This window comes from Anabrus simplex, chromosome 2 (genome assembly GCF_040414725.1).
Source record: "Anabrus simplex isolate iqAnaSimp1 chromosome 2, ASM4041472v1, whole genome shotgun sequence".
NCBI lineage: Eukaryota > Metazoa > Arthropoda > Insecta > Orthoptera > Tettigoniidae > Anabrus > Anabrus simplex.
Window position 1 is genome coordinate 729,379,665 of NC_090266.1, and position 26,467 is coordinate 729,406,131.

Sequence of the window (26,467 nt, forward strand, 5' to 3'; positions counted from 1 at the left end):
CAGTAGTGATAATTGGTATTTGGCAGCTCTTTCAAAGAAACGAGTACTGTTTGTTTCTGGAAAATTCACTGGAGTGGGTAGTGTGAAAGGAAGTGAATAATTGAATTGTTTTTCTGGAGAAACATATATCTCAAAACTGAAGGTTAAAGATGTGAAAATTTTGAATATCCTTTAAAAATAAAGAAACACGCACTTCTGGGGAGGGGGAATCAACTTAACGGGTAGGAAGGGGGTGGGGGTTGAATAAGGAGTTGAATTATTTTTATGAGGATACGTATATCTCAAAAACTGAAGATGTTAGAGGCATGAACATTTATATTTGGAATCTTCTTTCAAAGTAAAGAAACACGTATTCTTTTGTGTTCGGAAAGTCCACTTAAGGGGGTGAATGAATTGAATTCAGTTATTCTTTGTGTGAGGATACTTATACCTCAAAAACTAAAAATGTTAAAGACGTGAAAATTGGTATTTGGAATCTTCTTTAAAAATAAACGCGCATTTTGGGAGGGGGAATCAACTTAACTGGTAGAAAGGGTAGTGAAAAAGGAATTGAATTACTTTTATGAGTCCGGCCACGCGGTGTAGGGGGCAACGCGTCCGCCTGTCAACCGGCGGCCACGGCTTCAATTCCCGGCCGGGTAGGGGTTTTTTAAATTGTAAATGATTGATATCCCTGGCCCGGGGACTGGGTGTTTTTGTCGTCCTTAACGTTCCTTTCCTCACATTCAACACCTTATACTTCCGCCATTTACATTACAAACGCAGGTTCCTCACATATGGTGCAAGTAGGGGCAAACGTTCTTCCTAGGTCGCGCCGCGAACTAATAGCAAGAAAACAAAACTTATATCTCAAAAACTGAAGATGTTAAAGACGTGAAAATTAGTATTTGGAATCTCCTTTAAAATGAAGAAACACGCATTTGTTGTTTTTTCAGAAAATCGACGTAAGCGGTGTGGGGTTGAAAATAAATATATAAGGAGTTGAAATACGTTTATGAGGATACTTTATCTTAAAAACTGAAGCTGTTACAGACACGAAAGTTGGTATTTTGAATTTCCTTTCAAAATAATGGAAGACATTTTTTTGTTTTCGGAAAATCCAGTGACGGGGCTGAAAAGAATAGGAAAAGCGGATGAATTTTTAAAATGAGTACTGGTATATCTACATTATATGTCAAAAACTTAACATGTTACAGACAAGAAACGTGGTATTTTTAAATTTAAAAGTACAGGAACATGTACCTTTTTGATTTCGGAGAAGGCACTCAGCGGGGGGTGAAAAGAAGTGAAAAATAGTTGCATTATTTATTATGAGGATACTTATATCTTAAAAACTGAAGATGTTACAGACGTGAAAATAGGTCTTTGGAATCTCCTTTAAAAATAAAGAAACATGCACTTTTGTTTTCGGAAAATACACTTACATGGGGGTGAGTGTGTGGGGAGGACTGATCAAGGGGTTGAATTATTTTTACGGGGATACTTATGTATATCTCAAAATCTGAAGATGTTACAGATGTGGGAGTAGGTATTTGGAATCTCCTTTAAAAATATAGAAACATGTATTTCCTTTTTGGGACTCGAGAGAAGACTGTTTCTCACATGTATGGTTCTATGTCGCATGGTGGTCTTGGTCCCAAAAGGTAATACCACAAACATTTTTTTTTTTTTGCTAGTTGCTTTACGTCGCACGGACACAGATAGGTCTTAGGGCGACGATGGGATAGGAAAGGCCTAGGAGTTGGAAGAAAGCGGCCGTGGCCTTAATTAAGGTACAGCCCCAGCATTTGCCTGGTGTGAAAATGGGAAACCACGGAAAATCATCTTCAGCGCTGTCGCCAGTGGGACTCGAACCCAAACATGGTTTACAAAGAATTTTTGGGGTAAATGAAATTCAGTTTTTGGGTGAGTTTTTATACTTGAGGTATTTTCAGATAATTACTTAGTACAATGCAGAAGAACGATTAGTTTGATCAAATTACGAAATCCACGCGAGCGAAGCCGCGGGCAATTGCTAGTCTATATACACTGACTGACAGAGCAAATGCAACACCAAGAAGGAGTGGTTCGAAAGGGATGAAAGTTGGGGAAAAAACAGAGACGGCACGGACGAATAATTGATGTTTATTTCAAACCGATATGCAGGTTACACAATGCGCACGGCATCGACTCAGTAGGATGTAGGACCACCGCGAGCGGCGATGCACGCAGAAACACGTCGAGGTAGAGAGTCAATAAGAGTGCGGATGGTGTCCTGAGGGATGGTTCTGCATTCTCTGTCAACCATTTGCCACAGTTGGTCGTCCGTACGAGGCTGGGGCAGAGTTTGCAAACGGCGTCCAATGAGATCCCACACGTGTTCGATTGGTGAGAGATCCGGAGAGTACGCTGGCCACGGAAGCATCTGTACACCTCGTAGAGCCTGTTGGGAGATTCGAGCAGTGTGTGGGCGGGCATTATCCTGCTGAAACAGAGCATTGGGCAGCCGCTGAAGGTACGGGAGTGCCACCGGCCGCAGCACATGCTGCACGTAGCGGTGGGCATTTAACGTGCCTTGAATACGCACTAGAGGTGACGTGGAATCATACGCAATAGCGCCCCAAACCATGATGCCGCGTTGTCTAGCGGTAGGGCGCTCCACAGTTACTGCCGGATTTGACCTTTCTCCACGCCGACGCCACACTCGTCTGCGGTGACTATCACTGACAGAACAGAAGCGTGACTCATCGGAGAACACGACGTTCCGCCATTCCCTCATCCAAGTCGCTCTAGCCCGGCACCATGCCAGGCGTGCACGTCTATGCTGTGGAGTCAATGGTAGTCTTCTGAGCGGACGCCGGGAGTGCAGGCCTCCTTCAACCAATCGACGGGAAATTGTTCTGGTCGATATTGGAACAGCCAGGGTGTCTTGCACATGCTGAAGAATGGCGGTTGACGTGGCGTGCGGGGCTGCCACCGCTTGGCGGCGGATGCGCCGATCCTCGCGTGCTGACGTCACTCGGGCTGCGCCTGGACTCCTCGCACGTGCCACATGTCCCTGCGCCAACCATCTTCGCCACAGGCGCTGCACCGTGGACACATCCCTATGGGTATCGGCTGCGATTTGACGAAGCGACCAACCTGCCCTTCTCAGCCCGATCACCATACCCCTCGTAAAGTCGTCTGTCTGCTGGAAATGCCTCCGTTGACGGCGGCCTGGCATTCTTAGCTATACACGTGTCCTGTGGCACACGACAACACGTTCTACAATGACTGTCGGCTGAGAAATCACGGTACGAAGTGGGCCATTCGCCAACGCCGTGTCCCATTTATCGTTCGCTACGTGCGCAGCACAGCGGCGCATTTCACATCATGAGCATACCTCAGTGACGTCAGTCTACCCTGCAATTGGCATAAAGTTCTGACCACTCCTTCTTGGTGTTGCATTTGCTCTGTCAGTCAGTGTATATAAAAGAACATGTCCTGACTGACTGACTCATCATCGCCGACCCAAAACTACTGGACATAATGAAATGAAATTTTGGGGATACATTCATATTAACATGTAGGTGCTCGCTAAGGGAAGATTTTTGGATATTCCGTCGCAAAGGGTGTTAAAAGTGAGGTGAATTTTTAAAATGAGTGTATCTATATCTCAAAACTTTAAAAGTTTACGTATGTAAAAATTGGCACATAGAATCTCCTTTAAAAATATAGAAACACGCATTTTTTGTTTTCGTAAAATCCCAGTAGGAGGGGTGAAAAAGCGTGAAAAGGGGGTCGAATGCCTTTAATGAGGCCACTAATATTTCAGAAACTGAAGATATTACAGAACTGAAAATTGGTATTTGGGATCTCCTTTCAAAATAAAGAAACACGAATTTTCTGTTTTTGGAAAATCAAAATAATGGAAGGTGAAAAGGGGATGAATTTTTAAAATGAGTGTATCTATATCTCAAAACTTTAAAAGTTTACAGAGCTAAGAATTGGTATTTAGAATCTCCTTTAAAAATAAAGATACACGTATTTTTTGTTTTCTGAAAATCCCAATAGGAGGGGTGAAAAAGGGTGAAAAGAGGGTTGAATGCCTTTAATGAGGCTACATATGTTTCAGAAACTGATGATATTACACACCTGAAAACTGGTATTTCAAATCTCCTTTGAAAATAAAGAAACATGTATTTTTTGTTTTCTGAAAATCCCAATAGGAGGGGTGAAAATGGTGAATAATGGGTTGAATGCCTTTTATGAGGATACATATATCTCAGAAACTGATGATATAACGGAACTGAAAATTTGTATATGGGATCTCTTTTAAAAATGAACACGTATTTTTTGTTTTTGGAAAATCTAATTAATGGGGGTTAAACAGGAGTGAAAAATTGGGGTTAATTATTAGAAAGACTATATCTACACTATATGTCAGAAACGTAAAATGTTACAGACGTAAAATTGGTATTTGGAATCTCCTGCAAATGTAAAGGAACATAGGTGATTTGTTTTTGGAAACTCCACTTAAGGAGAACTAAAAAGTGGGCGAAATTTTTAAACGAGAATTTCTACAGTATTTGTCAAAAACTTAACATGTTACGGAAGTGACAAATGGTATTTTTTATCTATATTAAAAATAAAGAAACGTGTATTTTTAGTTTTCGGAAAACCACTTGGGTGGTGAATGAAAATGGTGTTGAATTCTTTTAATTAGGATACTGATATCTCAAAACTGAAGATGTTACATACGTGAAATTTGGTATTTGGAATTTGCTGTAAAAGTAAAGAAACACGTATTCTCGGAAAATCCATCGAAGAGGGAGGAGGGGGGTTGTGGTGAGAGAATTGAAAAATTAATTGAATTAATTGTATGAGGGTACTTACTTGTAATAAAAACTAAAGTTGTTACAGACGTGAAAATCGGTATTTGGATCTTCTTTAAAAACAAAAAAAAACGCGTTTTCTTGGGTGGGGGAATCATCTTGGGGGGGCGGGAGTGAAAACGACTTGAATTCCTTTCATGAGGGCACATATCTCAAAAAATGAAGATGTTAGAGTCTTGATAATTGGTATTTAGAAGATCCTTTACTATTAAAGAAACAAGTATTTGTTTGCCGGAAAGTTCACTTATGAAGGGGGAGGGGGGGCGGTGTGAAAAGAAGTGAAGAAAGTGAATTATGTTTATGGGGATTCTGATATGTCAAAACTGAAGGTAACACACGTGAACATTGGTATTTGGAGTTTCCTTTAAACATAGACAAACTCGGCTTATTTTAATTTTTGTTTGGGGGGGGGGGGGTGAGAGTAAATCAACTTAACGGCGGTGGGGTGAAAAAGGAGGTGAGACCAAGTTATTTTACTGTTCATAATGTACTTATAAGGAGCCTCCATGGCTCAGGCGGCAGCGCGCCGGCCTCTCACCGCTGGGTTCCGTGGTTCAAATCCCGGTCATTCCATGTGAGATTTGTGCTGGATAAAGCGGAGGCGGGACAGATTTTCTCCGGGCACTCCGGTTTTTCCTTTCATCATTCATTCCGGCAACACTCTCCGATATCATTTCATTTCATTCGTCATTCATTAATCATTGCCCCAGAGGAGTGCGACATGCCTCGGCAGCCGGCACAATTCCTATCCTCGCCGCTAGATGGGGGCTTTATTCATTCCATTCCTCACCCGGTCGAATGACTGGAAACAGGCTGTGGATTTTCAATGTACTTATTCTGATCATAAACCGATTATTTTTAATCTTTCCTGGGTTCGCTTGCAAGAGCCATCTTTTCCTTTGGAGAACGTTCTTAGATTACAGTAGATTCTCCTGGCATATACATACAAATTTAAACACATTTGAAATAAACGATGGGAATGAGACTGACCGTCCAATTGTTCACCTCTATAGTGAGGTCAATAATGAACGGAAGTATGTCATTCGTATCGCCAATTATCCCGCGCACTTGCCTACGCACGACAATGGTGCTGATCACATTGTCAGCAATGACTATGGCAGCAGATGTAATTTACCGCCAAGTAGCGGTCTTGCATCTTGCTGTGGGGTCCAGGACATTAATAATATTAATAATAAAAATAATGTCTTGGACCGTCGTCAAAATATGAGGGTTGCGCTGGAAACGTGTCCTGGACGGGTAATGACTACGAATGCAATCCGGCCGCGGGTTCAGTACCGCCAAGGCTCAAAAGACGACACCACGCCGGATATCCCCCAAGGATTTGATCCATATTAAAAATTCTTATAGGAAAAGATGGCAATGATTTAGGGACCCAACTGAACGGGTGGAATACCTGGACCTAGCCCGGGGAGTACGAAATCGATTGCTGGAAAGAAAGATTGAAAAATGGGAGGACCTTTGCAGTAATCTCTCAGAAAATGAGTCAGATTTTGGCGGATTGTCTCAGAAAAGGATTCAGATCGCGAATTTTGGCGGATTATATATAAAACGTTAAGCATTCAATTATAAATTTCAATATAATACCGTAGCGTAGCACGGGTATCTTGATAGTTTACTAATAAATACATTTGTTTTATACTCCTATAGTAAATCCTTCGTATGCATTAAATGGATGTAGATTGCGTTAAAATATCTGCTGTAGTCAGGGCCGTAGACAGACCGGTTTTCTCGGGTCATTTTTCCTGGGCCCGGCCCTCAAGAGCAACATAAAATGTAAAATAGTTCACATCTCCGCTGCAGAATATTGTCGTAAGCCAGAGTATATTTTCCCCGAACTTGAATTGGCTGTGGGTAAAGTATTATTTTCATGCATCTACCGTCTTCCCAAAATTGGTTTCGTGGTGTCGTTTGTAGAAGCGATTTATAATTACGTTTTTCATTATAAATATGTTATACTTGCAGGTGATATGAATGGGCACTTTGGATCGGGGTCCTCGGAAACTGTAGTAATTGATGATGTACTTCAGTCGTGCAGTCTGACTAGAATACCATTTGAGACACATACCACACTGCATATTGTCATTCTAATCTCGATACCATAGCATCAAATTCTTATGATACCCTTCTGAAATTTGGGCAGACCCCAGCGAGCAGATTTTCTGGACATGATATGCTATATGCTGTCTTCTCGATAACAACACGCAAATACGAAACGAAATGGACCACATTTAGAGATTTACGCAGTTTTAATCCTCCAGATTTTCGAAAAGACGTAATTTCAGCTGCCTGGTATGAAGTATTTTCTCGGTGTAACATCGATGATAACGTTACCAAATTTAATAATTTAATTTTTCGGTTGTACGACAAGGAGGCCCAATTAAAAGTAATTGGAAGCAAACACTCACCCAACCCGTGGATAACGCCTACAGTTAAGAAATTAATCTCTGCGCGAGACAAGGCAAAAAGAAAGCACACCAAAGCAGGAAACCTGAAACTTTGAAACCTTTCGCATCTTGCGTAATAAAACCATCCTCGCGATCCGGGATACCAAAGTTTAATACGTGCATTCTTTGTTCAGTAAGAGATCAACACCGTCTGATTTATGGGTAAATATAAAATCACTAGGTATTGCTAAGAAAAATTCACAACTTACATCCTCATTCATACCGGCAGAATTACAAAACGATTATTTCTTAAAAATTTCACCAGTGAACAATTCTCACAAAATATCCGAAATTATTCATAGTTACATGCACCCAAATGAACCTCAACATGATCTCTTTCACTTTTCGTACATTTACCCAGAGGATGTAGTCAAAGTATTTAAGAGCATGAATACAAAGGCTGTTGGACCAGATGGTATCTCACATTCCCTCCTAATGAACTGTTTGGATATAATCACTCCGGTCACAGCTCACCTGTATAATTTCTGTTTACAGTCAGGGGTCTTTCCATCTGTCTGGAAAATGGCCATATCCGACCTGTTCCTAATGTTCCCTCTCCTCAAAAATTTGATGATTCAGACCAATCAGTATTTTTGTGAATATTAGGCAAAGGATTGTTTACCAATGTTTCGTATTTAAATTCTCATTCTATTCTTAACACGTTTCAGTCTGGTTTTCGAACAGGCCATAGCACTACGAAGGCACTTCTCAAAGTCACCGATGATATCAAGTTTGCAATGGACTGAAAGGAACTAACAATTCTGGCATTATTCGATTTAAGCAAGGCATTTGATAGAGTTCATCATGACCTCCTTCTGACTAAATTACATACAATGGACTTATCTCTATCAGCGCTTTCTTGGTTTGAAGCGTTCTTGAAAGGGAGGTCTCAACATGTAGTATTTGACAAACAAAATTTCTCTAAATGGTCTAGTGTACATTCTGGCGTTCCTCAGGGTTCCCTGTTCGATCCCCTTTTGTTTGGCTGTAAATAAATGATGTGCCTGGAGTTTTACGCTACACGAGACATCATATGTACGCCGATGATTTACAGATCTGTTACCGTTTTCCTGTGAATGGTGTTGACGAAAGTATTAGTGAAATCAATCTAGATACAGAAAGACTACATCAATATACACGAAGTCATAATTTACTATCAAACGAAAACAAAACCTTAGCTATTTTTCCAGAATAACAAAGAAATTTATCAATTCTTGTCAACAGGGACTTTCCTCCAGTAATCACAAACAGTTCTGTACTCAAGTATTAGGAATGTGTTAAGAATGTAGGTATTCTAATGGATAACACTCTCTCCTGGACCTTCCATGCCAAGCATTTGGTCCAGAAAGTGTCTGGTATATTGCATCAGTTTCGACGAAACTTGCCGCATCTTCCTTTTTCGGCGAGAAAGATGTTGATCCAAACTATGGTATTTCCTATTTTAGATTACGGCGCTGTAATTTACAGCGATATCTCAGAAAAATATAATACCAAACTCCAGGGAGTTCAGATTGTATATGTGCGATTCGTCTTCAATATTCGTAAATACTCTCATGTAACATCTTACTACAATGCCGCAGAGTGGTTGAAACTCATGGATAGACGATCATACTCAGCTGCTTGCTTACTGCTGAGAATTTTAAAATATAATTCTCCCTCATATTTGACCAAGTCCTTTGTTCAAGTGAGTCAAGTGCATGATCGGGATAATAGGTTTACAGCTAACACCCTTCAGGTTCCACAGCATCGTACGGTAAAGTGCAGTAAGTCGTTCATTGTCACTGCCTCTCAATTATACAATGATCTTAAACTATACGAAATACAGCAAAGTAGTATCGGAACTCGGAAAGAATGTCTTAAATAGCGCTACCTTTTCACTTTTTAAGTAATTTAAGTGAATTTTTGCCAAATTAATTAAATAGTACGAAATATCATAATCTCCTAGATACATTTTAGATGTTCAGTTTTATTCTTAATTCATCCTCGGCATTAAAATTCTTAGGTTTCTCTTATGTCTTCTCTTCCTTGTTAGTATAGTCTATGTTTATGAAATGGTAAAAGTAATACTGCAATCTCCTAGATGTTTATTTATTATTTTTATTTTTTATCCTCAGTAGGAAGATGTATTTTACGCTTTTATGTATTATTTTTATTATATTTTGTATATTAATTGATATATTTAAGTTAAAGTGCTAGTTAGTTACAGCCAAAGGGACCTCTGGTCCTACTTGTAATTAAATTTAAATAAATACCGTATATTTCTCTTTCTATTCCTCCCTTGGGGGCCCGGGACGGAGGCCCGGGCCGCAGTTAGCAAAATATATCTAAATGAATAAACAAGCGGAAAGTAAATGAAGTAAGGCTTCAAAATGTCTGGTCGTACTTGCGGAATGCCTGCAATTTATTACCGATCTTTATATTCTGTTTTACATTGCACTACTGCTGTCTACAGGGGAAGAGCGTGCGGTTGTTGAGACTGCCTGTCTACCTCTCCCTTCACCGTTTGTCTCGCCGCCCTTCCTTTACTGTTGTAACAATGGTCATTTGTATGTATTCTTTTTATTATATGTTGTAGATTAATTGATATATTTGATATGGTCATTTATAGCGAAGTTCGTTTATCCGTTTGGTGTGCGATCTTAATTTTCTAGTTGAGTGATCGCGTTCGTATAGTAAATACGCCGTAGTAAGTTTACTTGTTAAGGTTTTTTTTACTGTTTGGTTTTCGTTTTGATTTGCTTAGTGGTAATAGCATAACATCAGTCACCATGAGCACCTAATATAAGTCGTAAGTTAAATCGTATCTATCTTCAGTTGAGTAATAATGTATTCTTCTTTCTTTTTAAATATAGTACTAACAGTAAAACATTAACAATTACATTTTTGAGACAGCCTTTTTATTTAGCAATTATGGACCAAAAACATTAATAACAGACCACATGCATACTTCAGATAGATTAAAGTATATTCTAACTTTAAGGCAGTATAAGTATTGTACTACACTCCGGATTGTATTGTACTGTACGCCACGACCACGCCAGCTTGCTAATATATTTTATCTCAAAAGCCTACCGAATACTACTTTTATTTCATTTAGAAAAGAAGCTATTCCACGTGGGCTCCACATTAAAGGGAGGACTCATCTTACAATTCCTCGTGAAATAATAAGGAACGTTAAGTTATACGAACAAACCTATTAGATAGAGCAGAGCAGAGTTTAGTCATGTTTAATTTAATGTATATTATAATTATGTAGGGCTGAACTAGTCTCAAGTATACCAATGTTAATGTTAATGTACTGAACGTTGGAGTAAAGCAAGGAATACTTTTGAAGACAATTGAAAAACGCATTTTCAATCTTTATTGATTCGAAAACAAGACACGGTGGGTAATAAAATGTTTAAAACTTCAGCTTTTAAAATATTTAGATATACAGTAATTTTATGAGGGTCCAACTTTAAGAAATGTACAAAAAACAACTTTTTGTAAGGGAGTTCAATTAAATTGTCTTGCCCGCGGCATTGTTTGGCGAGAGCGAGAGAGGCTGTGTTCAAGTCATTTGACCGGGGCCCGTACGGCCCTGGCTCTATGTGTTATCGAAAGGTCTGAGGGGTCCATTTTGTTTCCTACAGGTGGGCCCCCATCACATTCTTCACGCCTGTAACTGAATGCCCCTAGGTTCGATTCTCGATTCGTCCAAGGATTTTAATCTTGGTCTGTACGTTGGAACGGGGTTTACTTAGCCCTGCAAGTTCATCTGAAGGGATGAAGATATGAGTGACAGTGAACATCATGGAGACACCGACCCATCTCGCTCTCTGGCTCTGTCCACTGAGCATCTTCAGTGTCCATGTGACCGCTGATGGTGGAACTGTTCAGTATGCGGACCGAGCAGCTATAGCCTGGAACGGAGGTATGCATTCGGGGGGCGGTGGGATGGTCCTAGTGTCGGCTGTCCTGAGAATTGATCTTCGTTGTTTTCTATTCTTCTCACTAAGGCGAATGTCGGGACAGTTATTTTTATAGGCTACGGTCGCTCCGCTCTCACATTTCCCCGCGCCTCACACACATCTTCTGGCCTGAGAGGTTGCGCCACCCTCTAGGAGGCCCGCCGTACCCCATCAGGGTGTGGAATGAAAGCCAGTAGTAGTAGTAACCGAACAGTCTTTGGGCAAAGAACTTGACAGATTGACCGTGGCCGTGAAGACGTGCAACCACGGCTATCGAGGGATAGTAGGTGAAGTCGCACTTCAATTATTTTCACCAGAATTTTATTTTTACTTTCCTTATCACGAATGTGCGTTTTAATAGAAACGCATTTCTGTATTTTTGTGTTGCGCGGGACTCTATCTATTCTGGCAGCGAGTGCAGTGTGATCCTCTTCCGACCACGGCGACCGCAGAAGTGAAGTACTCTTCGTTTCACGGAGCTTAGTCAAATTAAAGTACTTGGCTTAGCTCGGTGGTTGCTATGACTCACCCGCTACAGTTCGTCTACAGAAACGCGTGCGGTGAAGTAGGTAATGAGAGGTTATGTTTCTTTTTTCAGCGTGGAGCACACTTCTTTTTTTTTGCTACTCGTTTAACGTCGCACTAACGCATCGAAAGTTTTCGGCGACGGCTGGATGGGAAAGGGCTAGGACTGGGAAGGTAGCGTCCGTCGCGTTATTTTTTTACAACTGTACTGCCATTCTCGGAGAATAAACAGTCACAGAGCACGAAATGGTCCACCTGCTCCAATTTCCTATTTCCTACCTTGGATTAGTGCTTGCATTTGAATAAGGACTTTTAGAACAAAAACTCTGTGTGTTAAACAGGAAGATCTTCTTCTTCTTCTTCTACCACTTTTCCCACAACTGTGGGGTCGCGGGTGCGAACTGTGCCACACATGTGGATTTAGTCCTGTTTTACGGCCTTCCTGACGCCGATCCAATATTGCGTGTTTCTGTAGTGGTTGGTAGTGTGTTGCCTGAATACGAAGAGGAAAGTGTTGGGACACACACAAACACCCAGTCCCCGGGTCAGAAGAATTGATCAGACGCTATTAGAATCCCCAACCCGGTCGGAAATCGAACCCGAGACCTCTCTGAACCGAAGACCTCAACGCTCACCATTCAGCCAATGAGTCGGACTCGTGATGTTAAACTAAGCGCTGAAAGTATCCACCCATTTCTACGTCGTTATTTCGTCATATTTATGCTCTCGTGGCTGTAACAGTTTCAACATAAGTAGTCTCGGTGACCAAATCGTACAGCAAAGACCATTAAGGAGAGCTGAATATCAGTACTGGATTTCAACCGACACGCCACGATGGGTAGCTACAGTATCAGTGTCGAATTCCCTTACGTGCCTTTCTCGTAAGAAGCAAGTAACAGTAACAGTAACAATTTATTGATGAACAACACAGGCGTTTAGCCCCAATACATGTTCACAATAGAGTCTTACCTAAGCCACCCTACAACTAAATAAATAGCTGAATAAATAAACAAATAATATAATAATAATAATAATAATAATAATAATATAATAAAACAATAATAATAAAGGAATAATAATATTAATAATCAACTGGCCAACGGTAGATTCCCTCGAACCGTTTGCCTTACTTGCAATATTTCTCATATGTGATCCCGGGGCAAGACTACACCTTCCACCAACTGTCCTTTCTTACTCAGCACATTCCCACACCGCCATTGTTTTTCTGTTTGACCTACTCTGCTTTGTGCTCAGGCCAACCATGCCTATGTTTACCTTCAGCATTTTCATCAGCTTTATCGTTCCCTGACCTACTCCAAAATAAACTACCACAGCAACATTACACAAATACATACCAAACCAGCCAAAATAACAACAATATTCCGTCATTACATTCCAATCCACCATACCACAACTTTCACAAAACCTCGATAATATTGCTTCATTTCATTTCATTCCGTCATAACACTCCATAATAACATTGAAATTTCGGCAATCATATACCAACACCTCTCCAACAACATATTTCTTCGTCCCTTCTGCACAAACAAACCAAAATTTACAAAATGATAATAAATCATCTCTCTCCAACTCTAAAAATTCGATACTCATACCAGACACAATACCACCTCCCAACTCCTACGAGTTCAGCCGTAAATAAACCATCTCAATACCAAACCATACATCACCTCATAACCACATTTCCAACACCTCATTTCTATATATACCACTTCTACTTCTCCGACAATTACACTCACACAATCTATTTAACAGACATATCACATATCATAACTTATTCAATTTACCATACACTCATACTCCTCCTATTACCCATCATAATTACCTACCGAAAACTCCATCTTCCACCAAACCAAAATTTACAAATAGCCATATTACATTACTACAACTTCATACTTTTCCAACACCACATTTCAACATCTACAAATACCACCCACTCGTATACCATCATCACATTCAATACAACTTACTCATGAGTACTCCACCACTTCTCCATACCTTTCCAACACCACATTTCAACCATTTACCACCTCTACTTCCAACACCACATTTCAGCCCTAGCACACACTCGTCCTCACAACATTTAATAACTTACTTACTCGCTATATTACAAACAAACCTAAATTTACAAAATGATAATAAACTCACCTCTCTCCAGCTCCAAAAATTAAATAGTCATGCCAAACACCAATACAATAAAACCACCTCCCAACTCCCACGCAATCATCCGTAAATAAACCATCTCAATACACATAATAGCAATAAACTCACCTGTTTCCAGCTCCAAAAATTAAATAGCCATCAACACCACATTTCAACCCTATAACATAGCATAACTTAAATACTAAGCCTTCAATACTTCCAACACTACACTTCACCCTCTTATACCACCATTTCTCCCACACCACATTTAAACTCTGTAACATATCATAATTTGCTCAATTTGCCATACACTCATATTCATCCTATTACCCATCATAATTACCTCCCGAAAACTCCATCTTCCACCGAACCAAAATTTACAAATAGCCAAATTACAACACTTATCCAACACCACATTTAGCATCACTCCTCCAGCTCCAAATAACAACAAACTGCCATCCACCATATTATACCACCACTTCTCCAACACCATCTTTCAACCCTTTAACATATCATAACTTGTATACCACTTCTCCATCACAACATTTCAGCCTCCACGCCCTTAATTACTTACTTACTCACTATATTATTGTTTTTTACTACTTTTAACCTAGCTCTCATCATATTGTCCGTATATCTTCTATCTCTCCCTATGCTCAAACTCAAATTCTGTGCGAGGTACTCATAGGTTAACTTTGGACTTACTTTTATACCCTGATCTTGTCTAACTACACCACTACACCCAGCTCTCTCGGCTTCTTGTTGCTCATTCTCCTTTCCCTCATTACCCCTTTGTTCTTCAGCCTCTCTCCTGCATTGTCCGTCCACTGCTCTTTCCTTACCGTTGTTCGTACTTCCACTTAGCACCTCGCTCTGTCTCTCTTGACACTTTTCAGAACTACTTCCTATAATTACACTTACACTGTTACTTCTTGTATTTTGCCTATTCTCTCCACTACTCGCTGCACTGCTCCCTTCTTCTTCAGCCCGCTTTGCCTTCATCTCTAAGTCCATACTAATACTGATATCACTCCTCACTTTCCTACCTTTCGTTGCACTACTCACTTTTTCTTCGTCTTCTTTTATCCTCCTGTCTAAGTCAATCAGTCCATTTACAGTCCAAATTTTCTTCCAATTTCTGCCTGCTACCACTAGCTCTTGCCCTTTAATAGTCGCTCTCAAACCTTGATTTATTGCACGAATCTTATGTTTTCTAAGTATTTTCTCGTTCCTAATCGTCTCCCATCCAACGTCTCTCTTGATCCATATTTTCTCTCTCTGCATGTTACTCGCACTTCTTACCACAGCATCAGCCATCAACGTAGAAAACAGTTCTAGTTTGATAGGCCTTTTGCCCCTAATTTTTCCCACCCTCTGCACATCATCTATATCTACTTCACTAAAATTAAGTTTCAACTTCCCCTGTATTAAATCCACAACTTTGTAAGTTGTCAGTACTTTGTCTTCTCTCAACTCTTCAGGCACACCATAGATAAATAAGCACTTCTTTCTTCGATGTAAAGTATTTGCTTCCACTTCTATTTTCAGCTTCAAGTTTTCCTTTTCTATTCGTCCTATTTCTTCCCTTAATGCTGCCACTTCTCCGGTGTTATGTCTCACTTGTACTGTTATGCCTTCCGTTTTCTCTCTTAACCATACCTCCATTCTTTCAAATTCCCTGGTTTGTTCCTTAATCATATTTTTAATTTGCTCAAAAGGGCCAACTTCTTCCACCACCTCTTTTACAGCTCTTTTGAATGCGTCCATATTTTCCCTTTCTTCCTTTCTACTAGGGGTCGGGCCTGGGTTCAATTCGACCCCCCCAATACATAGCAAAATTAAAATCACCGCCGCTGATAGCAATAATTCACCTTTTCTCTCCAAATCAATATAACACCTTCCTAATTTCATTTCTTCTTTCTTCATTCTTCCCTGCCATCCTCCTACCGTCGCCCTGTACTGCTCTATACTAATCATTGTCGGCACACTTCTCCACAACCTTCCAGCTCTCGGCACTTTCACCCACACCTCCCACTCCCGGGACCCTCCGCTCAACGCGACCTCACTCGTCCGTGGCTTAGGCAAGACTCGGTAAGAAGCAAGTGAAAATAGGTCTGTTCTGAGGAGGTGGAGGAGCTGCAGCAAGCCGTGAATTTACAGCAAAACGATTTGCCCTGCGCTTCACAGAGAGAAGTCAGCCGTATATTGGTACTTTCAAAACTTCTTCCCATTGCAATGAACCTTGCTACTGGCAGTGGGGTTAAGCCTGCCGTAATTGATTGTATACTTTATGTACAGTGCTAAATTAACCGAGTGGGTTAGGCTATACCGAAATGTACTAATAAGATAAATGAATACACACCTGCTAAGTTCTTGCCGTTTAGCTTAGAAGCTTGGGACCTCGTTGTCAATAAAAATGACTACCTGTATGATTGTAATGCCCCTGTTGGTATACAGATGAGAACATTATTACAAGTAGGCTTGAGGAGAAAGTTAGCGCATTCAGAAGTAGGATTCAAACTTATGTAGGGCCGATGACCTAGTTTTAGGCCCTTTAAACTACAAGCATCATCATCATTGCATTCATGTCTCTTCTCAGTTATTCTTACGATATTAGGTGCATTCATCTGTAGATCTGCAATCCTGCCTTAACCCAAAAATTATGCTTTCTTTGTACTGTTTGCAGATTTGTAAAATGGAAATATAACGAAGTACCTCCATGCTAGTTGCTTTACGTCGCATCGACACAGATAGGTCTTATGGCGACGATGGGACAGAGTACCCCCATGCATGTAAGTAGTAGGACTATGTGTGTTCTAAAACAATGGGTGCTGAGTGAGTATTTTCCCACGAGGTCATTTACCCCTAGTTGAGTAGTTAGCCTAGGGGGGTTTTGACCCGAGGTCATTGACCTCCCGGATTGATTCTTGTCTGGGGTTAGATATGTTATTCACGATTGAATAATTCTTCTGGCTCAGTGACTGCGTGTTTTCGTTTATTTACAACATTTCCCTCTTCATATACGGTTGGTGCATGCATTTCAGTGGGCTTGGCAGACTGATATGCAATAGCAACTTCAGGTTCGGTAAAGAAAGCAACGGGAAGCTACCTCACTCCTCATTTCGCTGTAGTTTGTTTAATTTTGTAAATAATTACACAATAAATAATTCATTACATTTAAAATGTTCTACTTATTGCATTCCCCTTGCCTCCTCACACATATCGAATAAATTCTCACTTATAGCATCTATAAAGGCTTGAGTTTATTACAGAGTAACCTTGATAACGAACAAGTCTAAACACGCATAACCATGCTGACGTGATTACTGCCTGTTAAAAAACCTTCCAATCCTCTCCGCAGTGAGGACACATAACGCTGTCTGATGGCGACATAAAGTTGAGCAGACCTCTCGATGCTATTCGACAGGAGAAGGCTATGTGCCACTGCTGTGAGGTTAGGTTACCGTTCGTGGCCAAGATTACACCTACAAGTCACCTCACCAGTTCGGCTCCTCAATGGGAAACCCGTCTGAGGTTAGGTTAGGTTAACCGATTTGACTCCGTCTGTGTGAGAGGTTAGGATAACACGTCATAATGTCGTCTTAACCTCATCTGCAGGACACCGTCCGATTCGGCACCTCCAAAGTGGCCCGTGAGCGGTCAAAAACACTCAGTGAGATTAGCATTGCCCTCGTATGACGTCACATCCTCACCTAGGAAGGTCAAAAAGCACCCCAGATCAATTAGGTCCCTGCAATTGTGACTGTGAGGTTAGGCTTGCTCACTTACACAAGGATATGACGTTATTCCGCGTACAATGGTTTAGAACATAAACTGGCTTACTACTCGGGTTTAGAACGTACTTAGGCTTATTATTCGAGTTTAAACGTACCTAGGCTTACTACTCGGATTAAAACGTACCTAGCCTTACTACTCGGGTTTAACTTACCTAGGCTTATTACTCAACTAGCCTCGGTGTCAAAAAGCATCCAAGAACAATTAGGTTCCTCCAGCTTGCACTCGTACGCAAGGATATGACGTTATTCCGCATACAGTGGTTTAGAACATACATTGGCTTACTACTCGGGTTTAGAACGTACTTAGGCTTATTACTCGAGTTAGAACGTATCTAGGCTTACTACTCGGGTTAAAACGTACCTAGGTTTACTACTCGGGTTAAAACTTACCTAGGCTTACTACTCAACTAGCCTCGGGGTCAAAAAGCATCCCAGATCAATTAGGCCCCTCCAGCTGGCACTCGTACGCAAGGATACGACGTTATTCCGCCTACAATGGTTTAGAACGTACATTGGCTTACTATTTGCGTTTAGAACGTACTTAGGCTTATTACTCGAGTTAAAAGGTACCTAGGCTTACTACTCAATTAGCCTCGAGGTCAAAAAGCACCCTAGATAAATTAGGCCCCTTCAATGGTGTCTGTGAGTATAGGCTTGCTCACGCACGCAAGAATATGACGTTATTCCGTGTAGAACGTACATTGGCTTACTACTCGTGTATAGAACGTACAATGGCTTACTACTCGGTTTAGAACGTACCTAGACTAACTACTCATCAATTAGACCCCTCCAATTGCGTCTGTAGGGTTAGGCTTGCTCACGTACGCAGGGATATGACGTTATTCCGTGTAGAACCTACGTTGGCTTACTACTCGGTTTAGAACATACTTAGGCTAACTATTCATCAATTAGGCCCTCCAATCGCGTCTGTGAGGTTAGGCTTGCTCACGTACACAAGGATATAACGTTATTCCGTTTAGAACGTACATTGGCTTACTACTCAATTTAGAACGTACCTAGGCTTACTACTCAACTAGGGGTCAATGACCTCGGGTTGGGTTAGAACTCATGTAGGCTAACTACTCAACTAGATGTCAATGACCTTGGGTCAAACCCCCTAACTTTACTACTCAAGTAGGGGTCAATGACCTCGTGGGAAAATGCTGACGCAGCGCCCATTGTTTTAGAACAAACATAGCCCTACTACTCATGTAGTTAAAACACAGATCGTTTTAGGCTGCCTATATGTAGGCCTATGGAGCATGGACAAGAAGCACATGGTATGGTAATACTATTATAATAATAATAATAATAATAATAATAATAATAATAATAATAATAATAATAATAATAATAATAATAATGGCGTATGGCCTCCGGAGAGGTCTGGTGCAGGTCTTTTTCGACTAGGCGGCCTATAGACGACCTGCGTGTCTGTTTGGAGGGGCTCTACGTAAGATGATTTCTAATGTTGAAACACACCTCCAACACCCAGCTCCGAACTATACGAATTAACCGATTAAAGTTAAAATCCTCGAACACGACGGTAAACGAACCCTGGACCTTTTGTCAAACGGCCAGCATGCTAACTATTTAGTCATGTTACTGGCCATAGTAATACTAAATAGCTTATTTAATGCACATGATGTAAACTCTCACAAATTAGCATTTCATAATGCAAATGAAATACACTTTACGAAGTGTCGTTGCTTTCCACTCATCAACATACGTTAATCCGAGTTCAGAATGCAGCCAACGACTGGGCAAACAATGTCAAACATATTCAGTGAACATCCTATAGCACGTGCAAAATATGGATAGATTCACAAAATTCCTTCAATTTACGCGCAAACGAATTGTTATCTATATTGCAGGTAGCCAACATCATATATTTAGCAGGGCTGAGAGTACAACTTCGCTTATCTGGGATAGAAGTTACGACGCTACTCGTAGGCCATGGCTTGTGAGTACAAGAAGTGACGATTGTGTGACTTTAGCTGTGCGGATCGCTTTAGCTGTCATCAGTAACTAAATCTATCTCAGTTCTCTCCAACTACTTTCGTAATCTGCCGATCTTCGTTATATCTTTTTCAAAGGCGCAGGTGTCGGAGTACAATGGCACAGGATAGTATGGCTGACGTAACACAGCTTTTACTCGTAGTAGTGTATGAAAGGCGTGTCGGTTGCCATCCAGTGTCAATATTCAGCACCGTAGTGATCTTTGCAGTTTGATTTGTCACCAGATGGACAGATGGCGTAGAATGACATTAGTAGACGAATAACCTGGAATGGAGCTTTTTAAAGATAGTAAAAATTATAATATAAATATTCATTTATAAGAAGAAGGGTTAGGGATTGGAATAATGTATCGATAAATGTTTAAGTTCTGTGAAAATCATGTAAGAAAATACTAGGTAAACAATTGCTAGGGAATCTGCATCTGAGGGTGACAGCCCTAAATGCACATCAATGATGATTGATTGATTGATTGATTGATTGATTGATTGATTGATTGATTGATTGATTGATTGAAAAGAGCGGAAATTCCAGGTTGTACGAGAGGTGCTTTAATTCTTGTCATCAAGGAGATTTACTGATCTCATGAAGAAGATCTTCCTCGTATTATACCTCACACACTCGTGACACGTGTGTCCCGGAACATAAAATTTCCAACACTTTGATCAACGAACTCCAATCTATAGTTCTCTAGGAATTAAAGCAAGCCACTACTTCACCAGAATTCAGTTCCAATATTAATATTTCTTCTCTTTCAATTGAGTTTTCATAATTAAGATTTAGCCTGTTGGTTATTATGTTCCTTTCTTGTGAGAAGATGGAATCTCACCTCAACAGCGTTCTGTATCGTCCTTCTCGTGGCCGAGAGCAATGCGATAATCATTGCAAGGTTCTGCCATAATATATCTCCGTTTTTATGATATAAACATCGTTTTAGCAGTGTACGAAAGGAAAGAGTGGATGTTTCGTGTTATAAAAGAGGTCTTGTTTTAATTCTTGGTATCAAGGAGATCAACTGCCATAACTTCCAGTCTAGACACGTCACATTGCTTAGCCCTAAAGATCTGTTCATGCGAAGAAATGAAGGAAGTTTTCTCCGTGGTTAAGACTACGACTTTCTTCTTGGAAGAGACGTGGGTGCCACAAGGTCAATGTTGCATAACACCACCGTTTAATATCAGGTCTCGTGATAACGGTGACCATTTTTCAAATCAAATAGTGGTTTAGTCCTCGTGAGGTAGATTTAACATCGTTCTGGAACTTCATATCAAAGATAAAAATGTTGGACAGCAGTAATCGAACCAATACGGTCTGTTCGTTACAAGTTTCCTCCACGCTTCAGGGTTATGCAGTCGAATCCCGGTTAATTCGATTGGCATTTAATAGATCCGTATTTGTGGACTTGGAGCACATTAAAGGGCCTTCCTTCAGAATAAAATACCCTACTCTAGCCTCTTACACACAGATAGATTATTATTATTATTATTATTATTATTATTATTATTATTATTATTATTATTATTACCGCCCCCGTGGTGTAGGGGTAGCGTGCCTGCCTCTCGCCCGGAGGCCCCGGGTGCGATTCAAGGCCAGGTCAGGGACTTTTCTCTCGACCTGAGGGCTGGTTCGTGGTCCACTCAGCCTACGTGATTAGAATTGAGGAGCTGTCTGACGGTAAGATGGCGGCCCCGGTCTCGAAAACCCAGAATAACGGCCGAGAGGATGCGTTGTGCTGACCACACGGCCCCTCGTAATCCGCAGGCCTTCGGGCTGAGCAGCGGTCGCTGGGCAGGCCAAAGCCCTTTCAAGGGCGTTAAGTGCCGTGGGGGGATTTTTATTATTATTAATACTAATAAGTGGTAACAAATGTATTTTTCTGCAATCGAGAGATATTGTATGATTCCTTGTGAGGCTGTAGAAAGCCATTGTATCTACATATACACACATTATCAAAATATACACTCTCATATTTACACTACATATCCTGCATTTGCATGGTCACTAAGAAGGAGGACACGGTTTAGCATTTACAACGAAACTACACATATACTAGTTTGTACACAGGTCAGACAATCACATTCTTCATTGCTTCCAAACAACGTAAACATATCAAGAACAGCAATTGGTACAAGATGGTAATATCACTTGAATTGTGAAGTCGCCCAAGTAAAATGAGTCCAACGTAACTTTCACGTGAACGAACTTTCGACAGAAAACTAAAACTGCACCTGACTACGGCTCTATAATCTATGTCATAATTGCGTTTTTGAATACTTTTCATTGTTAAGAATGTACTCAGATCACATTAGGCGCTCTGTTCCTACGCTGGAGTTTGTGAGATTGAATTCTGGCGCAGTTGGTTGGAACATACGAGTGTTTAACTGAGAATGATGAACGTTTACAGATTTCCAAAGGTCAAACTTGTTGCGCTCCAGCGTTTCTTAGAGCCATGGTAATTGAGTGGAAGTTAGATGTTGATAGTTTCTGTCGATTCCTCAACCCAAAGGGTGGTCGAATCCCGAAGAGTTTTACTATCAGCTACCGAACAGTAGAAAGCCAAGACGTCACTGAAGAAGCATACGAAAGAACATATGAAGTGAGATGGATCCCTATTGCCTTATGCATCAAATGAAAGGTGTTAGAGCATAAGCCTGCCAAATTCACTGAAATTGACACATAGCCGACTCCACAAGCGACATCTTCAAACATTATTACCAGGACTGGCTGCAGAAGATCTGGTGCTACTAGTGCCACCCATACATATCTTTGTTGCTTTCATATGGTTGAAGTCATAAGTGGTGCTGAGATAGATTTATGATAGCAACAAGCTTGTTCTACAAAAACTAGAAGACATACAATACTGCAAATTGTAGATTCACCAGAGATGGATCTGAGCTTGTTAAACTCTTCACATTATTAATATCTGATAACCAACAGGCATGAATTCTCTCCTCCTCGCAGAATACCCCCAGAGAGATTTTGGCTGCTGGCGTGAATCTTTCTCAATCCAGTGGGCCAATAACGACTACGCAGGTGGCAGTTATAATCTGAAGTAATACGGATATATTAAAATAGGAAAGAACTTGAAATGTTAGACATCCCCAGGTGGTTAGGAGGACGACGTTCAACTTAATGCAATGAAAAAGCGACCACCTAAAAAGAAGCTATGTTTAACGTCCGCCATCGTGATATTCCCGGATCTACCATGCATAACAGACTGGAATGGGACATTCGGTCTCGGTAAATCAATAATGAGAGAAAGGAAATTCCTTCCAAATCACAATTCCCAGTACACACACCATTAGAGCAGGTACAGCAAAGTACGCTTGGCTTATACCCGAAGATACTCCAGGCCCCTCACAGGAAGAAGAAAGTAATTCTGACATAAAATGGTTGCTTTAAAGTGAACGAAATATATCAAATAATTTGATAACTATGCCCTAATGGTATCACCTTCAGTGTTTCTTCTATTTCTCGAGATCTTCCAAGGTGATAGGCGCGAAGGAAACTTGAAATCAAAGAGTAACACTCAGACACTACTATTACCTTCACTAATTTCTCAATTATCATACCAGTGGAAAATTAGCATTTTTACTGGGGAGCTGTTACGATCTAGTGATGAAACATGACAAATAGGTCCATCCACAAACAATATTGAATTGAGGTTCAATGAAAGTGTGGCAGAGTGATGACGGTGAATTATATGTTATGAGTTAAGTAATTAATTGTACTTACATTTTGTAAATTTCGGCTTAAATTTCTGTGTTGATTCATTGAAAGATACTCGTAAGACGTTGTGTGTACAGCGCGATGTGAAGGACACCCACTTCACTGGAGGCTGAGATTCGATCTGAGATGCTATGTTGACTGAGAGAGAGTACAGTGACGTAAGGCTTACGAAACAAGACACCTTCGCAGCCAGCGAGTCTGGACGTGTCTCTATTAAGCCTCATATTCAAGAAATCGTGCGATGTAATTGGCACAAACGAGGGCTTTACAATAATTACGTCGTAATATTACAGGTAGTCACTAACCATACTGGGCAACTCGTCACACAGTGGGGTGTGGTCCTCGTTTCAAACTTAATAGTGCATGCACGTAAGAACCTGACTTTTCCTGCTCATATATTATAGAAGATGTCACGTAGAGCATCCTGATGAGAAGCGTCCTTCCTCTTCCTTTATGGTCTGTAAATTTTCTTTTCTTCATTTTTCCGCTTTCTCCTTTAGTAGTAAAATAGTAACTTTTGGATTACTCTGATTATATATAATTATTGTATCTTGTCTGAATTCTATAAATACAGTAGAGTACAGTTATTTTGAACCAGATTCATTAACATTCTCCGTGTGAAAAATGATGTGAGCACAAAAGTGATATCTTGTTGAAGATTCAGACACAGTTTCCACTTCATCGACAATTTGTTTTTGTGTAGGCAATCCATAGACTGGTTTGATGCAACTTATTCTACAGCTCTACGTAACATTTAAATACTGCAGCCACACTAATCCGCCAGTTATATTCATGTTTTGGCCTCCATCTACAATTCTTACTCCGTTAACGTTACTAAAAAGCTAACTGAACATTTCCCGGGTGTCTCCTCTTCCGGTCAATATTTCGTCAAATTGTTCTACCTTCGTTACGTTGATTCAGTACCTCTTCATTTGTAGCCTGATCTACTCTCTTTATCTTCAAGATTATTCTGTAACACCATATTTAAGAAGCTTCTACTCTCTTTCTTTGTGCACCAATGTATCATTCACATGTCGCTTCCACACACATTCATGATCCATTCAGAAGTCTTCAGACACATCGTTCTAATACGTCTGTGTTTGAGATGATCAAATAAGGAAATCCTTCCTTGCCTGGACTAACCTACCTTTTATGCCAACCCTGGTTATTCTACTAGCCAAATAACAATGTTCATCTATCTTGTTCTTTCCCGCATAACCCGTCTTTATTCGACTACATTCCATCACTTTTGTTTTAGATTCATTTATTTTCGTCTTACACTCTTTCTCCAAAACTGTGCCCATGCCATTCATCAAATTATCCAGGTTCTATGTAGACTCAAATAAAATGACAATATCACCGGGAAATCTCATTCGAGTTCTGATCTACTCCTTGAACTGCGAATTGTTCTCCACATTTCCCTACTATTCTGTTCGGCTCCATGGCTAAATGGTTGTCGTGCTGGCCATTTGTCCAAGGGCTCCCGGGTTCGATTCCCTGCCATTTCAAGGAGTATTTTGTTGGTTAATTCCTCTGGCTCGCGGAATGGGAGTTTCTACCGCCCTCAACATTAGAATTCCTCTTAGACAGGGCCTTATCCTCACAGACGTACACGTCGTCTATACGGCGTACACCAAGCCTCTTCAGAGGTCACACGTCATTCTTGTAGCGATATGTTATTTTAATTTCTGGCAATACGCATTTATTAATAAAAGATAAACACGTGTACCACTTTCGTTTCTAGCTATGGAAGACCCATTTCGCGTAGGCTGTGTCGGCCAGAGTCACATTTACACGATCTTCGTCCTGGGGTGTACAAACTAGTTGAATATTCCTCACTACATCCTCTACGCAATGAACGCTTTGTACCATGCCTTGTGGGTACAGGACCGATACATACGAATGCGCACATGGAAACATACACCATCGAGCGAAATGGCCTTGTAGTTAGGGGCGCGCAGGCTGTGAGCTTGCATTCGGCAGATAGTGGGTTCGAACCCCATTGCCGGCAGTCCTGAAGATGGTACCAATTTGCTTGCATAACTGTGGTAATTCTAGAGATAATACATGCAAACAGACTCCCGACCAGAAGTAGACGGGACGCTTTCATTAGATCCCATGTTCACACCAGACAAATGTACAGCAAATGTTGGGACTGTACCTTGAATAAGGCCTCTGTCGTTTACTTCCCCCTCCTATCCCATGATCGCGACAAGACCTACATGTGTCGGTGCGACGTAAAGTAACTTGTAAGAAAGCTCATGAGAGAAAAATAACAACAAATCATATCGCGAAATTCAATAGGAAGTTCGAATGTAAACGTGGTACGGTATATTACTGGATACTTAACACAATTCTTCAGTGATTTCAAACTGTTTGAAAGGATTGTTGTTTTTACGCCACCATATGCACGTTATTGTACATCATACTGCGGCTTAAGTGTATCAGTGGTGAGTAATACGATTAAGTCTTGTTCATTATTCTGAGAGTCTTGTTGCTTCATTTAGTAACTAGGATAATCTTGGTTATGAGCCCCGTGTGCAGTACTTACTCAAACAAGCGCGTTGCTGTGGCAGTGTACTGGCGTGTGTATTTCTAATTAATTGGGACTATACTTGAAGATGGTGCTAGGGGAAAGTTTACAACCAATTGTGTATTTTGTAATCTTTTGTGGCCTTGCCGGGCTGAGTGGCTCACACTGTTGAGGCGCTGGCCTTCTGACCCCAACTCTGCAGGTTCAATCCCCTCTCAGTCCGGTGGTATTTGAAGGTGCTCAAATACGTCAGCGTCGTGTCGTTAAATTCATTGGCTCGTAAAAGAACTGCTGCGGGACTGAATTCCGGCACCTCGGTGTCTCCGAAACTGTAAAAGTGGTTAGTGGGACGTAAAGCCAATAACATTATTATTATTATTATTATTATTATTATTATTATTATTATTATTATTATTATTATTTAGTTTTGCACTGAAAT

The 26,467-nt window shown here is 40.7% G+C and overlaps 2 protein-coding genes across 4 annotated transcripts in view; both read right to left on the reverse strand.

Moving 5' to 3' along the window:
- Positions 1 to 26,467, reverse strand: part of Eaat1 (Excitatory amino acid transporter 1) — a 341,314-nt gene that overhangs the window by 200,165 nt on the left and 114,682 nt on the right. For 2 of the 3 annotated variants that reach the window (XM_068226272.1, XM_067141367.2), the window contains exon 1: positions 23,502 to 23,607. The exons of the other annotated variant lie outside the window; for it this stretch is intronic. In XM_068226272.1, coding sequence (XP_068082373.1) covers positions 23,502 to 23,540 — 39 coding nt within the window. In that variant the 5' untranslated portion in view covers positions 23,541 to 23,607. Of the gene's footprint in view, positions 1 to 23,501; positions 23,608 to 26,467 lie in introns of those variants that run through there. 3 annotated transcript variants of the gene reach the window in all.
- Positions 13,468 to 15,963, reverse strand: LOC137498386 (uncharacterized). Its single transcript, XM_068225850.1, has 2 exons — positions 14,083 to 15,963; positions 13,468 to 13,959 (listed from the first exon to the last, which is right to left on the reverse strand). Exon 1 carries the CDS (start codon positions 15,928 to 15,930, stop codon positions 14,524 to 14,526), a length of 1,407 nt encoding a protein of 468 aa, XP_068081951.1. The 5' UTR covers positions 15,931 to 15,963; the 3' UTR covers positions 13,468 to 13,959; positions 14,083 to 14,523.

What these genes read in the sequence shown, in the direction of transcription:
- LOC137498386 (XM_068225850.1), bottom strand. Translation starts at nt 15,930, where the DNA reads ATGATTAGTATAGAGCAGTACAGGGCGACGGTAGGAGGATGGCAGGGA.